Below are 13,430 nucleotides of genomic sequence, written 5' to 3'. Positions count from 1 at the left end.
CGCTTGGCGCTTCAGAACCTTCAGCTTCGTTCCCCGCAGCCGGTCTTCTCCAAGCCCCCCGCACCTCTCGGTTACCTCCAGTGGGAACCCCTCCCCCCAGCGACTCTGTGCCCTTTACCTCTCGGAGCCCTTTTCCCTTCTGGTCTCGGCTACCCTCGGGGTGGCGACCGCCTTTTCCCCGCCCCTCCCTTCTCCACCTCCTCCTCCCTCGCCCTCGCCTCTCCATTCATCCTGCTATTGTCTCCCGCCCCTTCCTCCCCCTCCCCAAGCGGCCTCCTCCCCCACCGCTGCCACGTAGTGATTTGAAGGAGCCAATGGGCCGGCGCCGCCAGGTGTCTCTTACCTGCACCACGTGGGGGAGGGGGAAGGGGCGGGCAGGTAGAGCCACATCCCAAAACAGAAAAGCTTTCAGCCATTGCGTGCCTCCTGGGGTTGCAGCCTTGCTCCAGGCTTTTTGCATAGACGCCCGGGCAATTGAATACAAAAAGGGCAGGCCTCCTGCCCCCTCCTTACCACCCCCCTTCCTGCCCTGGGTGTGGAGCGCCGGCCAGGTGTGGGCTTGGGTGGTTGGTTACCGCCTTTTGCACCAGCAGCAGCGAGGAGGGGGGGGTGGGCGCTCTTTCTTTTTCTCTTAGAAGAGGGTTTAGCACAGGTTTTTTCGTTCTCACTTCCACCCCACCTATCCGCCTCCCGACCCCCCTTCTCCCCCTCCCCACCTATCGTCATGACGGCCTCTCCGGATTACTTGGTGGTGCTTTTTGGGATCACTGCTGGGGCCACCGGGGCCAAGCTAGGCTCGGATGAGAAGGAGCTGATCCTGCTGTTCTGGAAAGTCGTGGATCTGGCCAACAAGAAGGTATTTGTCCACGTTTTTGTCTAGATGCAAGGGGTGGGGCAAGAAGTTTGTGGTAGAGGTTTGGGCGGGGAGGGGGCTTGAGGTAGATAAACATGCTCTTGTTTGCCCACTTGTTGAGTTTGGACCCGAGGCCTAGGGAAGCCGGAGTAAAACCAAGCTTGTTGGCCAACCGTCTTGAAGCCATTTCAGTCCTTCGCAGCCTGGCTCAGGTGGGGAGGCCAGCGCTACCGAGCCAGGTTCTTTGCTGGTCGGGGGACGCCCCGCCAAGACGAGGTGGGGTCTCGGAGGCCCCGGGGTCCACTTTCAGGGCCTTTCCGACCTATCGGGTGGGGGTGGGGCGGGGGACAGGAACGCGTCGGCCGCTGGAGCCGCTGGCGAGTCGAGAGCTTTGATTCTGCGTCCGGACCCCTAGAGAGGCGCGGTCGCCCCAGCAGGGGAGCGAGAGAGGAGGGAAACTGACCCCTGCTTCTCTCCCCTCGGAGGTGGGACAGTTGCACGAAGTACTAGTTAGACCAGATCAATTGGAACTGACGGAAGACTGCAAAGAAGAAACTAAAATAGACGTCGAAAGCCTGTCCTCGGCGTCGCAGCTGGACCAAGCCCTCCGACAGGTGACAGCCCCGGGCCACGCCGCCCACCCCAGCCCGGGGCCCAACCCCACCGCACCCTACGCCCTCTCCGGGCCCACGCGTGTTCCCGGAGCACGGTGGCGACACGCCCGGCCGCGTGGGTGGGAGTCCAGCCTGAGGGCCGGGGCGCACCGATTGGGCGGGGGTCGCTGCTTCTCTTCACCTCCCAGTCCCCAGGGTTTGGGACCGACATTCACTAGTTTTCGAGTTGCTTCCTGAGTAGTTTCAGGAGCCAGTGAGTCAGCTCCATTTTGCCAGTTGATTGACGAGCGGAGTTTGAATCCTAGCGCCCCCATCTCCAGGTCCAGACCCCAGACGCTCAGGTCGCCTGTTGGGTTTGGGTCTACGGCCTTAGAGCAGGGGGCGCTGTGGTGTAGACTTGCAGGCGGGCCCGGCGGGTGTCCAAGAAGTAGCACAGTTTAGGTTGGAACCTGAAGGTGCCTGCCTGGTTTCAGGCTTTTGAACTCCCAAAGAAAGGCTCGGTCCCATCATTCTTTCTTTAGTGGCCTTGGTCACATTGCCAGGGAGGTTTTTCAGGTCCGAACGTGCAGGGCTGCCCGTTGGGTCACTGCGGAACTGATGGAATCCCCTTATTAGGACTGAGGTGACCTAAAAACCGGCTGTTCCAGGGTGCTGACGGGTGCCGGAACAGGTAGGGCGGGGCGCTAAACACCTGTGCACAGACGAATGCCCTGCGCTCTCACGACCTCTGCCCCTAGCGCACGAGCTTCGAATTATAGGAGAAAGCCATCCTTTCTGGGATGTATTCATCCAAGACTTTCCAGATCTGTATACCCAATACCCGAATTTATTTATTAGAAACTAGTTATCTTTCTTAAGCCTGGCACATCCAAACATAAAAAGTAACACTAGGGAATGATGTAATCTGAAGGCAACCTGCTGATGAAAAGAGACATCTGACTTAAGTCTAGAATGAATTTTTTTCGTAAAAACAGAAGGGAGAATGCATTGACAAGTTTCTCCCGGGCGCAAACTTCCGATCGGTTGGAAAGTTTCCCTACCTCGAGGAAGCTAGTCGGTTTGTGGGAAATGAGTCTGTCTTTCCAAGGTGGCACCAGCACCGGTGTCCCCCATGAGGGCCCTTATGGCGGTTTTCTCTGGCTATCACCAAAGGGAGCTACTTGGCAGAGTTTGTAAATCGTGCATCAGTTTCATCCCTGTGTGTCTCTTGTCCTTGCAGTTTAACCAGTCAGTGAGCAATGAACTGAATATTGGAGTAGGTACTTCCTTCTGTCTCTGTACTGATGGACAGCTTCATATCAGGCAAATCCTGCATCCTGAGGCTTCCAAGAAGGTAAGAGTGCTGGCTTCTGGAAAAAATGGTTAGACTTTTGGGGTGACTGAAGGTTTTTTTAAAAATGTTTGGTTTATTCAAGTTTCTCTGTTTTTAAAAGGGTGCATATGGGAGTTATTTAACGAGTACAGAATTTTAGTTTGGGAAGATGAAAAAGCTCTGGAAATGGTTGCAAAATATGTTAATGTACTTAATGTTTTACTGAACCATACTCTTAAAAATTATTAAAATGGTAAATTTGGTGTTATACAAAGATACTTTTTGGTGACTTAAAATAGTCTCGTTTACATCCAATTTTCAAGATGCATGACACTCCCTTTTCCAAAGCTAATACAGAGTGTGAATTTTCGACATTTAAAATAACTACAAATAGAGAAGAAAGAACTATTTTTAGTACATCATAACATCCCCATTGGTGCTGAAAATGCTGTCTCCTAGAAAGGAAGGAAAAAAGACTTAAACCTTTAAGTTCTATTTCTAATTTCATTAAAAAGGCTAGTTAAATAAGACAGCCTTATATCTAGCGAAACCACAATCATAGCACACTTCACTTTGTCTGATTTTAAGTAAGTGTTCAAAACTGATTCTTGCATCAAAACAAAAGGGTCAGCTTTATCTTTTACCTTTGCTCATTTTTCTGACATTGAGAGGGCTACAGAGTGAGAGAAATACAGTCTTGCTATAGGTAAAATGTGATTTCTCTCCCTAGGATAAATACTGAGGAGCTATGGGAAAAGGAACAGCAAAGACCACCCACCCAGTGTAGCCAATCGTTGCTAATACACTTTCTCTTAACAACTTAAATTAGTTTGAGCTGTAACTTTTTAGTGTGGTAGGCAGGCACTGAGCTTGAAAAGCTGGAAGTAGAATATATTTAGGTACCTGTATGAGGCAAGGCTTAAAATGAAAGGTGTAGACTGACAAATTATGATATAGGCAAATAAGCACAGGTTTTATTTTGTTTAATGTATTATGACAATTTTAAAAGTTTGAAAGGAGTAACTCAAGTTCTTACATCTTCAGAAAATCCCTCCTTTTATTGGAGTCCTAGTAATTATTTGATAAAAGGGGAAGAATTTAAAAAAATAATAAATGGTAGACTAGTTGCTACATCCTTTTTACTTCCCAAACTCACATGAGAGGACAAGACTTAGTCTTTTCTCTGTTGGGTCAGAGGAAAACAGCTGTTCTCATTATTTAGGTGGACTGCTTTGGGTGTAGGAAAACATCCAGAGAAAAATTAAAAGTTATCCAATTCTGGGTTATTTTGTTAAAATAATAAACAATAGTGTAATATTTGTCCATACAGTTAAGTTTTGCTTAATAGCTCACGGTAGTGGTACCAGTGGCTAAGAACAGCAGGTAACGATTTCTCCTTTGCCTTTGGGATTTGTGAGTTTGTTTTTGTTTGAAGTCTAATTTGAGTTCACAGGTGTAGTAGCTGCAATATTGGTCAAGAAGACTAATGTGGGGGACTACTATATGGCACAAAAATAAGCCTTTTCAGTTAATCAGGAATTTGCTATTCTAATCTCACTTATTACTAAAAATATGCATTATTAGAACCCAATAGTTAGAATTGCCCAGTTTTACAATCTAATTCTGCATCTGTATGAAAACTGAGGGCTGCTAGTGCTGCCTGAAAATACAGATGTTCTAAAATGGTTGTGGCTGGAAAAAAGAGTAATATTACCAGCCAGAAAATAATGAAGTATAACGGCCCAAATGTATCACAGCTTCACAGTTATCGAATGGAATGCATACTGGAGCACAAACACTGTAACCCACTGCCTTAAGAGGAATTTTTTTTCTTGAGACTTGTACATAGGATCTAATACAGAAACAGGACCAGCTTTTAAAAATAAAGCCACTCTTACATTACATTTTTTTCCAATGTAAAATGTGCTTATATTCAATTTTCGGGTTCCTAATTATGAGAGAAATGTTGAACCAAATTCACCTAGTTAACAGTATCTACCTTGTCCTTCCTCAGAATGTACTATTACCTGAATGCTTCTATTCCTTTTTTGATCTTCGAAAAGAATTCAAGAAGTGTTGCCCTGGTTCACCTGATATTGACAAACTGGACATTGCAGCAATGACAGAGTGTATCCTTTAAATCATTACCCAAGAATCATTTGAAAAGATAGCTCCAAAAAAATGGTAATTCAAAAAACTCAAACATTTTAAACTTTGTCAGCATATGGATAAAATTGGCTTGTCCAAAATTTGTCTACTCTGCTGAGAAGCTAATAACACAATTATAGATACCTTTGAAAGTAGTTAATCAAATGGTTGGATGGATTTGGAGATGGTTGTTGCGTGTGTGTTTGTGTGTGTGTGTGTGTGTGTGTGTGTGTGTGTGGTGATCACATGTAAAATAGGATCCAGTTTCAGATTATGGAGTTGGGGGTGTGTGGGGGTGTGTGCTGGAGAAAGAGCATGTAGACTTTAGTGCAGATTCTAAGACCACTTTTTCTTGGTTACTGTGGTTTTAGGGTTTATTTTGGCTTCTTTGGAATGAAGTCAAATAATTTTTTAAATTAGTGGGTATATCCCCTTTTCAAACTGCTATTTACTGGTCCCTACTTTTAGCCTTCCCTGAGTTTTTCAAATACATACAAGATTATGCTGATTATAAAAAACATCTTTGGAGATGATAAAATGGGGTCTGGATTGTCCCCCATATTCTTTAGTTCCCAAAATAATATATTTGATGCATGATATATTATGAAAGTAATTTTATAATTACAAATCTATAATCATGAATGACCCATCATCTTAACATCCACACACTTAACACATCTTTAAAAGTGCTAACTAATAGGCAGGTGCTAACATATCAGATGTAAAATTGAGTAATTGTCACCTGGGGTGGCTTCCCAAAAGCCACTGTGAGAGTCATCATGAAGTTAAAACTAAGTTACCTTCAGTAACTTGTGGGTTGCAGATGCTTATTCTCAAACTTTCTCATTCGTTTTCAGGAATGGTTTTTGTGCTACTTCAGAATTTCTTTTCCTGATTGAAGTTTGCTGTCTATTTTTCATAACTTCTTGTAGACTGGTCAAATCCATTTTTATTTGCCTCCTTCCTGGAGTCATTTAGCTGGAATTTTGGCTTCGCATCACCAGTAGTGTTGGGAAGAGGGTGGAATAAGCTCATTGTGACAGGATTCTTACCAGAATTTTGTTAATAATGTTGGTACAATGGAAAAATTCTCACTGGTAGTTCTCTTGGTTTGAATGTTAGACAGCTCAAGCTTCCACAACAAATACCATAGACTGGGGAGCTTAAACAACAGAAATTTACTTTCTTACAGTTCTGGAGGCTGAGATGTCCAGGATCTGGGTATCAGCATGGTCAGGTTCTGGTGACCTGGCAGGTAGCCACCTTTTCTGGGGGGATAGCAAAAGGAGTTATCTTTTTACAAGATCACTGCCCTATCTGATTAGAGCCCTCCACCCTTTGACCTCATTTAAAATTAATTAACTCCTAAAGACCCTCTGTCCAGTTAGTTACATTGGGGGTTGGGCTTCAACATAGGACTTTGGGAAGGTGGAAGACACAATTCAGTTCTTAAGTATATATTGAACTCTTTGATCAGATAGGTAGTTGGTTCTCTACAAATAGAGAACCAGAATACCTAGAGAAAATTAGAAGACAGTGGAGGAAAAAATCTAAGAAGCTATCTTAATTTAGAAAAAGATAACTTTGGCTGGATGTGGTAGCTTCTGTCTGTAATACCAGGACTTTGGGAGCCTAAGGAGGGAGGATGGCTTGAGATCAGGAATGCTGACACCAGACTGGGCATTATTGCGAGAACCCATCTCTACAAAAAGTAAAGTGAAAATATTTTAAAAAGCGAAAAAGATAGCTTTAGCAGGAAAGGAAGTATATTAAGGATTGTTATGTTGGGCAATATAGGGAGACCCTATGTCAACAAGAAAATTAAAAATTAGCTGAACATGGTTGCACAAGACTGTAGTCCCAGCTACTTAGGAGGCTGAGGTGCAAGGATTGCTTGAGCCCAGGAGGTTGAGGCTGCAGTGAGTCGTGATTGTGCCACCACTCTCCAGCCTGGGTAACAGCAAGACCCTGTCTCAAAAAAAGTGGACTTTATTTTTAAATGTTTTAATATTTAATCTCTTACTCGTACATGTCTTTCTCATTTAACAAGTTAGAAATGCTAGTAAGCTTTCTTAGCAACAGTTTTTGTGTTACATTGCTGCTGTGGTCAGTTATTTTATGACTGCTATTCAGAGGAATACTTATTTCCCTGTCTAGGCTACCAGATCAATTTCTGAGGCCAAAAGCAATTATGTCAAATCTGAATATCAACTTGTGCTCATATATGCAAAGTATTTCTATAATGTCTGAATTGAAGAATTGTTCTGTTCTTTCAGAGCTCTAAACGTTTTCCTTGCTAATGGGAAAGTGATGCTCAACTCAGAAATTTAGCCATTAAACATTCTTGATGGTTTTGCCAAGTGGACAGAGGGTCATTTGCTCTTGAGGGATTACCTGTTTCACCTGGTAAACCAGTGAGGGAGGAAGACAGGGTTCTGTAAACACCTGGAGAAGGGCAGACAAGAGAATGTGTAGGTTGACGTGGTTTTTTTGTCGTTGTTGTTGTGAAATATTTGTATCCTTGATTGGCTGCTTTAAATGAGGATACAAAAACATCAGTTTGGGCCGGGCGCGGTGGCTCATGCCTGTAATCCCAGCACTTTGGGAGGCCGAGGCGGGTGGATCATGAGGTCAAGAGATCGAGACCATCCTGATCAACATAGTGAAACCCCGTCTCTGCTAAAAATACAAAAAATCAGCTGGGCATGGTGGCGCATGCCTGTAATCCCAGCTACTCAGGAGGCTGAGGCAGGAGAATTGCCTGAACCCAGGAGGCAGAGGTTGCAGTGAGCCGAGATCGCGCCATTGCACTCCAGCCTGGGAAAAAGAAGAAAACCCCCTCTCGGTAAAAAAAAAAAAAAAAAAAGAAACATCAGTTTGTACCCTCAGTGAGGTCACAGTATTCTAAGTGTATTGAAAGCATGTTTTATTAACTTTACATCCAAGTAAATTTAAATTTTTTTTCTTTTTTTTTGAGACAGAGTCTTGCTCTGTCGCCCAGGCTGGAATGCAATGGCATGGTCTTGGCTTAGTACAACCTCTGCTTCCTGGGTTCAAGTGATTCTTCCTCAGCCTCTTGAGCTGGGATTACAGCACCTGCCACCATGCCCAGCTAATTTTAGTATTTTTAGTAGAGACAGGTTTTACCATGTTGGCCAGGGTGGTCTCGAACTCCTGACCTCATGATCTACCCGCCTCAACCTCGCAAAGTGCTGGGATTACAGGTGTGAGCCACTGCGCCCGGCCCAAAATTTTTAACAAAAACTTCACTTTTGACTGGGCATGGCGGCTCATGCCTGCAATCCTAGCACTTTGGGAGGCTGAGGCGGGTGGATCACTTGAGGTCAGGAGTTCAAGATCAGCCTGGCCAACATGGTTGAAACCCGGTCTCTACTAAAAATATAAAAATTAGCCAGGCATGATGGCACACATCTGTAATCCCAGCTACTTGGGAGGCTGAAGCAGGAGAATAACTTGAACCCAAGGTGCAGAGGTTGCAGTGAGCCCAGATCATGCCAGTGCACTCCAGCCTAGGTAACAATGGGGAATAAAAAAAAAAAAAAAAAAATCATTTTTTAGAGCTGGGTCTTCATGTTTTGCCCAGGCTGCTCTCAAACTCCTGGCCTGAAGCCATCCTCCTGCCTTGGCCTCCCAAAGTGCAGGGATTAAAGGTGTGTGCCACCATATCCTAGCCTTGTTTACTTTTTAATTAGAAGTTTTTTTTGTTTTTTTTTTTTTTGAGATTCAGTCATGCTATGTTACCCAGCTTGGTCTCAGACTCCTGAGCTCAAGCAGTTCTCCTGCCTCGGTCTCCTGAGCAGTTCAGATTACACGTGCACCTGCAGTACCTGTAATCTCAACTTTTTATTATTATTTCTTTGAGACAGAGTCTCCCTCTGTTGCCCAGGCTGGGGTGCAGTGGCACGATCTCGGCTCACTGCAACCTTTGCCTCTCGGGTTCAAGCAATTGTCCTACCCCAGGCTTCCAAGTAGCTGGGACTACAGGTGCCCACCATCACACCCAGCTAATTCTTGCATTATTAGTAGAGATGGGGTTTCACCATGTTGGCCAGGCTGGTCTCCAACTCCTGACCTCAAGTTATCCACCCATCAGCCTCCTAAAGTGCTGGGATTACAGGCGTGAGCCATCTCACCTGGCCCCAACTTGATTTTTTAGACCAGTTTTAGGCTTAGTGCGAAATTGAGCAGAAAGTATAGAGGATTCCTATATAACCCTTGTTACACACACACACTCTCTCACTCCCTTATTGTCAACATGCTGAACCCCACTGAGCAGAAAGTATAGTGTTCCTATAGAGCCCTTGCTCTCTCTCCCATCCCCTCCTTCCCTTCCTCTCCTCTCTCCCCGTGCCCCCTCACTGTTGACGTGCTGTACCAGAATGGGACATTTGTTACAGCTAATGAGCCTACATTGACTTGTCATTATTACTGAAAATTCATAGTTTACATTGGGGCTCACTTTTGGTCCTGTACATTCTATGGATTTCAACAAATTTGTAATGACATCTATCTACCATTATAGTATCAGAATACATTGTAGTAATAGCATAGTCTAGAATTGTGTTTTGGTTTTTTTTGTTTCGTTTTGTTTGCCTGCTACCTTAAAGTCTTTTATTTCTAATAGAATAGTCGTATTGCCTTAAGAACCCTCTGTACTTTGGCCAATCATTCCTTTCTCTCCCTTAACCTCTGACAACCACCAATCTTTTTACTGTCTCTCTACTCTTGCCTTTTCCAGGAGGTCATATTTGGAGTCATGTAGTATGTAATCTTTTCAGATTGTCTTTTTAGCCACTTTGAGATTCCATGTCTTTCTGTGGCTTTATAGTTCCTTTTTAGCACTTAATTCCATTGTTTGGATGTACAATGGTTTGTTTATTCGCCTACAGAAGTTCATCTTGTTTGCTTCCAAGTTCTTCCAAATATGAATAATGCTGTTATAAACATCATGTGCAGGTTTTCATGTGGACATAGGTTTTTTATTCATTTGGGTGAGTACCAAGGAGTATGATTGCTGCATCATACGGGAAGAGTGTCATTTTTTATATCTCACTGCAATTTTTGTGTTTAGGGGAGACTTTCCAGGGAACAGAGAGGGAAAGCAATGAGGCCTTGCATTTAAAAATATATATATGTGGAACTTGAATAATATGCAGTATTTCAAGGCATTTGTGGAATATGAAAGAAAATTACAGTGTGATCACTTTCATTTTTTTTTTTTTTTTTTCTTTTTGAGACAAAGTCTCACTTTCACTCAGGCTGGAGTGCATTGGTGCTATCATGCTATCATTGGTTCACTGTAACCTCAAACTCCTGGGCCCTGGGCTCAGGTAGTTGGGACTACAGGCATGCACTACCGTGCTGGGCCAATGCTGTCAATTTCTAATGGAAGAGGAGACTAAAATCCGAGTTGTAGAGTCACAAAATCTGAGCTGAGAATACCCTGCCACACAGCACCTTTGCTTTGCTGGGAATTACTTACGTCTGCCAAGCTGAACTTTAATCTTGAGTACTCCATAATGAAAGCTTTGTGATTGAGGTGCTATATAAGTGAAAAAGTTTAGTTGTTTTTTTTTTTTTTTTTAGGACAGTTTTACTCTGTTGCCCAGGCTGGAGTGCAATGACGCAATCTCGGCTCACTGCAACTTCCACCTCCCGGATTCAAGTGATTTTCCTGCCTCAGCCTCCCAAGGAGCTGGGACTATAGGAGCCCTCCACCTCACCTGGCTAATTTTTGTGTTTTTAGTAGAGATGGGATTTCACCATATTGGCCAGGTTGGTCTTGAACTCCTGACCTCAGGTGATCCACCCACCTCAGCTTCCCAAAGTGCTGGGTTTACAGGCATGAGCCACCATGCCCAGCCAGGAATTTCTTGAATGTAGTTCTGGTTCTTATTTTTGGTACTTCTTTCCCTCTTTTGTCTCTATTTCTTCTAAAACACTTTTTGTTGTTGTTTTTATGGAGACAGTGTCTTTCTCTGTCTCACCCAGGTAGAAGTGCAATGGCACAAACTCAGCTCACTGCAACCTCTACCTCCTGGATTCAAGCAATTCTCCTGTCTTAGTCTCCTAAGTAGCTAAGATTACAGGCATGTGCCACCATGCCCAGGTAATTTTTGTAGTTTTAGTAGAGATGGGGATTCACCATGTTGGCCAGGCTGGTCTCAAACTCCTGACTTCAGGTGATCTGCCCCCCTTGGCCTCCTGAAGTGTTGGGATTACAGGCGTGAGCCACCGCGCCCGCCCTAAAACACATTTCTGATGTTGGTGTTAGGTCTTTGAGTTATTCCAGTTGCATTGTTGTCTGCTTTTGAATTCAGTGATGCTAGCTGCGAAGACCTCATCTAGCAGGTAAACCGTGGATTGCATTTTGTAAGCTTTTTACATAAGTGAGGGTGGTGAGGGTATGATAGGGATTGGGGCTTCCGTGATTTTTTTTTTTTTTTTTTTTTTAAGAAATTATCTTAGATCCCTTAGGGGAATTAATACTAGTGGTCTCCTGCAGAAAGGACATTTGTGTAAATGGGTTCTTTTATCCATTTTTTTAAAAACTCATTTTTTTCCCCACTAATGTTGGATGGAATTACTTCCTCCTGATTTCTTAACTGCTTTTTGTTAGCTGTTTGTCCTGAACTTACTTATTCTCACTAATCAAGACTTCTAATGTTGTATTTACTTCCCTTTGCCAAGCATTTAGTAAGATCTTATTTTTCTGAAAGTATAGTAAGGAGGACAGGTGAAAGAAACTTATTGACTATTGCATATGCCGTGAACGGCTCAGTGGAGAGCTTTCATCTCCATTTTATCAAGGGGAAACTGAGATTTAGAGGCTTTGTCTTTAAGTTAAATGCTCTAGCATCCAATAATACAGGAGATAAATTTTTTTTTTTTTTTTTTTTTTTTTTGAGGCAGAGTCTCACTCTATCGCTCAGGCTGGAGTGCAGTGGCATGATCTTGACTCACTGCAACCTCCACCTCCTGAGTTCAAGCGATTCTCCTGCCTCAGCCTCTTGAGTAGCTGAGACTACAGGCACGTGCCACCACGCCCAGGTAATTTTTGTATTTTTAATAGAGTGTCACCATATTGGCCAGGCTGGTCTCAAACTCCTGACCTTGTGATCCGTCCACCTCAGCATCCCAAAGTGCTGGGATTGCAGACATGAGCCATCCTCTGGCCAGAAAATGAAATATTTTAGGATGTATATGATTATTTGAGGTATGTTGGCCACCTCAAATAGGTTGTCTCCCTTTTAAATTAATATTATCCTGTGTTTCCTCGGCACATACCAAACTATCCAGCAGTAGAGTTAATTTTGGAAAATATGTATTCCATGATAGGGTATTGCATTCGTATGTGCTGTTTGACGTGATTATAATTGCCATTTCACTAGGGCAGATTTCCATTATCGGGGAAAAACAATCGCTAAACTGCTCGTGCCTGCCCATTCAAAGGTTCTTAGGGTGTGTGTGTTTCATCAGTTCTTGGGGGGTGTAAAGGATTTGTGTGTGTGTGCACATACATGGGCTCTATTATCAGTTTGTGACATTAGCCTATTTTTCCTATAGGTTACAATTGGGGATAATAATATAGTGGTTAAGAACATAAGCACTGGAGGCAATTTATTTCACTGTTCAGCCTCAGTTTCCCATTTTAAAATGGGTAAGACTATTGTATAAGAAATAAGGAGATAGTGTGTGCTGCCACTTAGCTGGTGGCTGGCCGGCCCCACACTCTGCAATGCTGACTGACCGTGTAGACCCCACCAGATTGTCGGGTGTCTCCGAACAGGCAAAACAGCTGCCAAGGGACTTTGAAAAGCACTTATTGATTCAAAGCCTTATATAAACTGCTTTACACATACATTTTTTTTTAACCTTACGTGAAATTAGATAAAGACCTTTCAAAGCATCAGCCACTTGTTAGTACGGGTAAACTTGAAGGTTAGGAATTTATTCTAACAGTGAAATGAGCTGAGCCTTCATAATTGTACAGACCTTCACTGCCCTGCTGTAAAGGTGAAGGGAAATTCCAACTCCTCCTTGGTACTTTTCTGCATATTAAAGGGATTTTAATGCATACATTTCATCAAGTATACAGTTAAGCTGAGCCAGTAGTTGACCTTGTTAGCTGGAGGGGGAAGGAGTTATCTCTGGCATCACATTGGAGTGTCATGAGCCAAATCAGCACGGACACTGGCCTGTCATCTGAAGTGACTAGAAATACTACATATTCCTTGCCAGCCCTCAGGCTGATATTATGTGTGGTTTGTTTTAATTATAAAATTTTTTGGCCTAGCGCAGTGGCTCACACCTGTAATCCAACACTTTGGGATGCCAACGTGGGTAGATCACCTGAGGTCAGGAGTTAGAGACCAGCCTAGCCAACATGGCAAAACCCTGTCTCTACTAAAAATACAAGTATTAGCTGGGTGTGGTGGTGGGTACCTGTAATCCCAGCTACTCAGGAGAATCCCTTGAACCT

At 43.8% G+C, this 13,430-nt stretch overlaps 1 protein-coding gene across 7 annotated transcripts in view; it reads left to right on the top strand.

The window, feature by feature from the left end:
• Window positions 1–387: 387 nt before the first annotated feature.
• Window positions 388–13,430, top strand: part of ESRP1 (epithelial splicing regulatory protein 1) — a 66,022-nt gene continuing 52,979 nt past the window's right edge. For 4 of the 7 annotated variants that reach the window (XM_032248886.1, XM_032248918.1, XM_032248909.1 and 1 more), the window contains exons 1-4: window positions 389–856; window positions 1,339–1,467; window positions 2,687–2,800; window positions 4,794–4,908. In XM_032248886.1, the coding sequence (XP_032104777.1) occupies window positions 725–856; window positions 1,339–1,467; window positions 2,687–2,800; window positions 4,794–4,908 (490 nt within the window). In that variant the 5' untranslated portion in view covers window positions 389–724. Of the gene's footprint in view, window positions 857–1,338; window positions 1,468–2,686; window positions 2,801–4,793; window positions 4,909–13,430 lie in introns of all 7 variants that reach the window. The other 3 variants (XM_032248927.1, XM_032248900.1, XM_032248895.1) reach the window with 1 other exon arrangement.

The sequence above is a fragment of the Sapajus apella genome, unplaced genomic scaffold (assembly GCF_009761245.1).
Source record: "Sapajus apella isolate SASKATOON/1434 unplaced genomic scaffold, GSC_monkey_1.0 scaffold3, whole genome shotgun sequence".
Classification (NCBI taxonomy): domain Eukaryota; kingdom Metazoa; phylum Chordata; class Mammalia; order Primates; family Cebidae; genus Sapajus; species Sapajus apella.
This window is presented reverse-complemented; position numbering and strand designations above follow the sequence as displayed.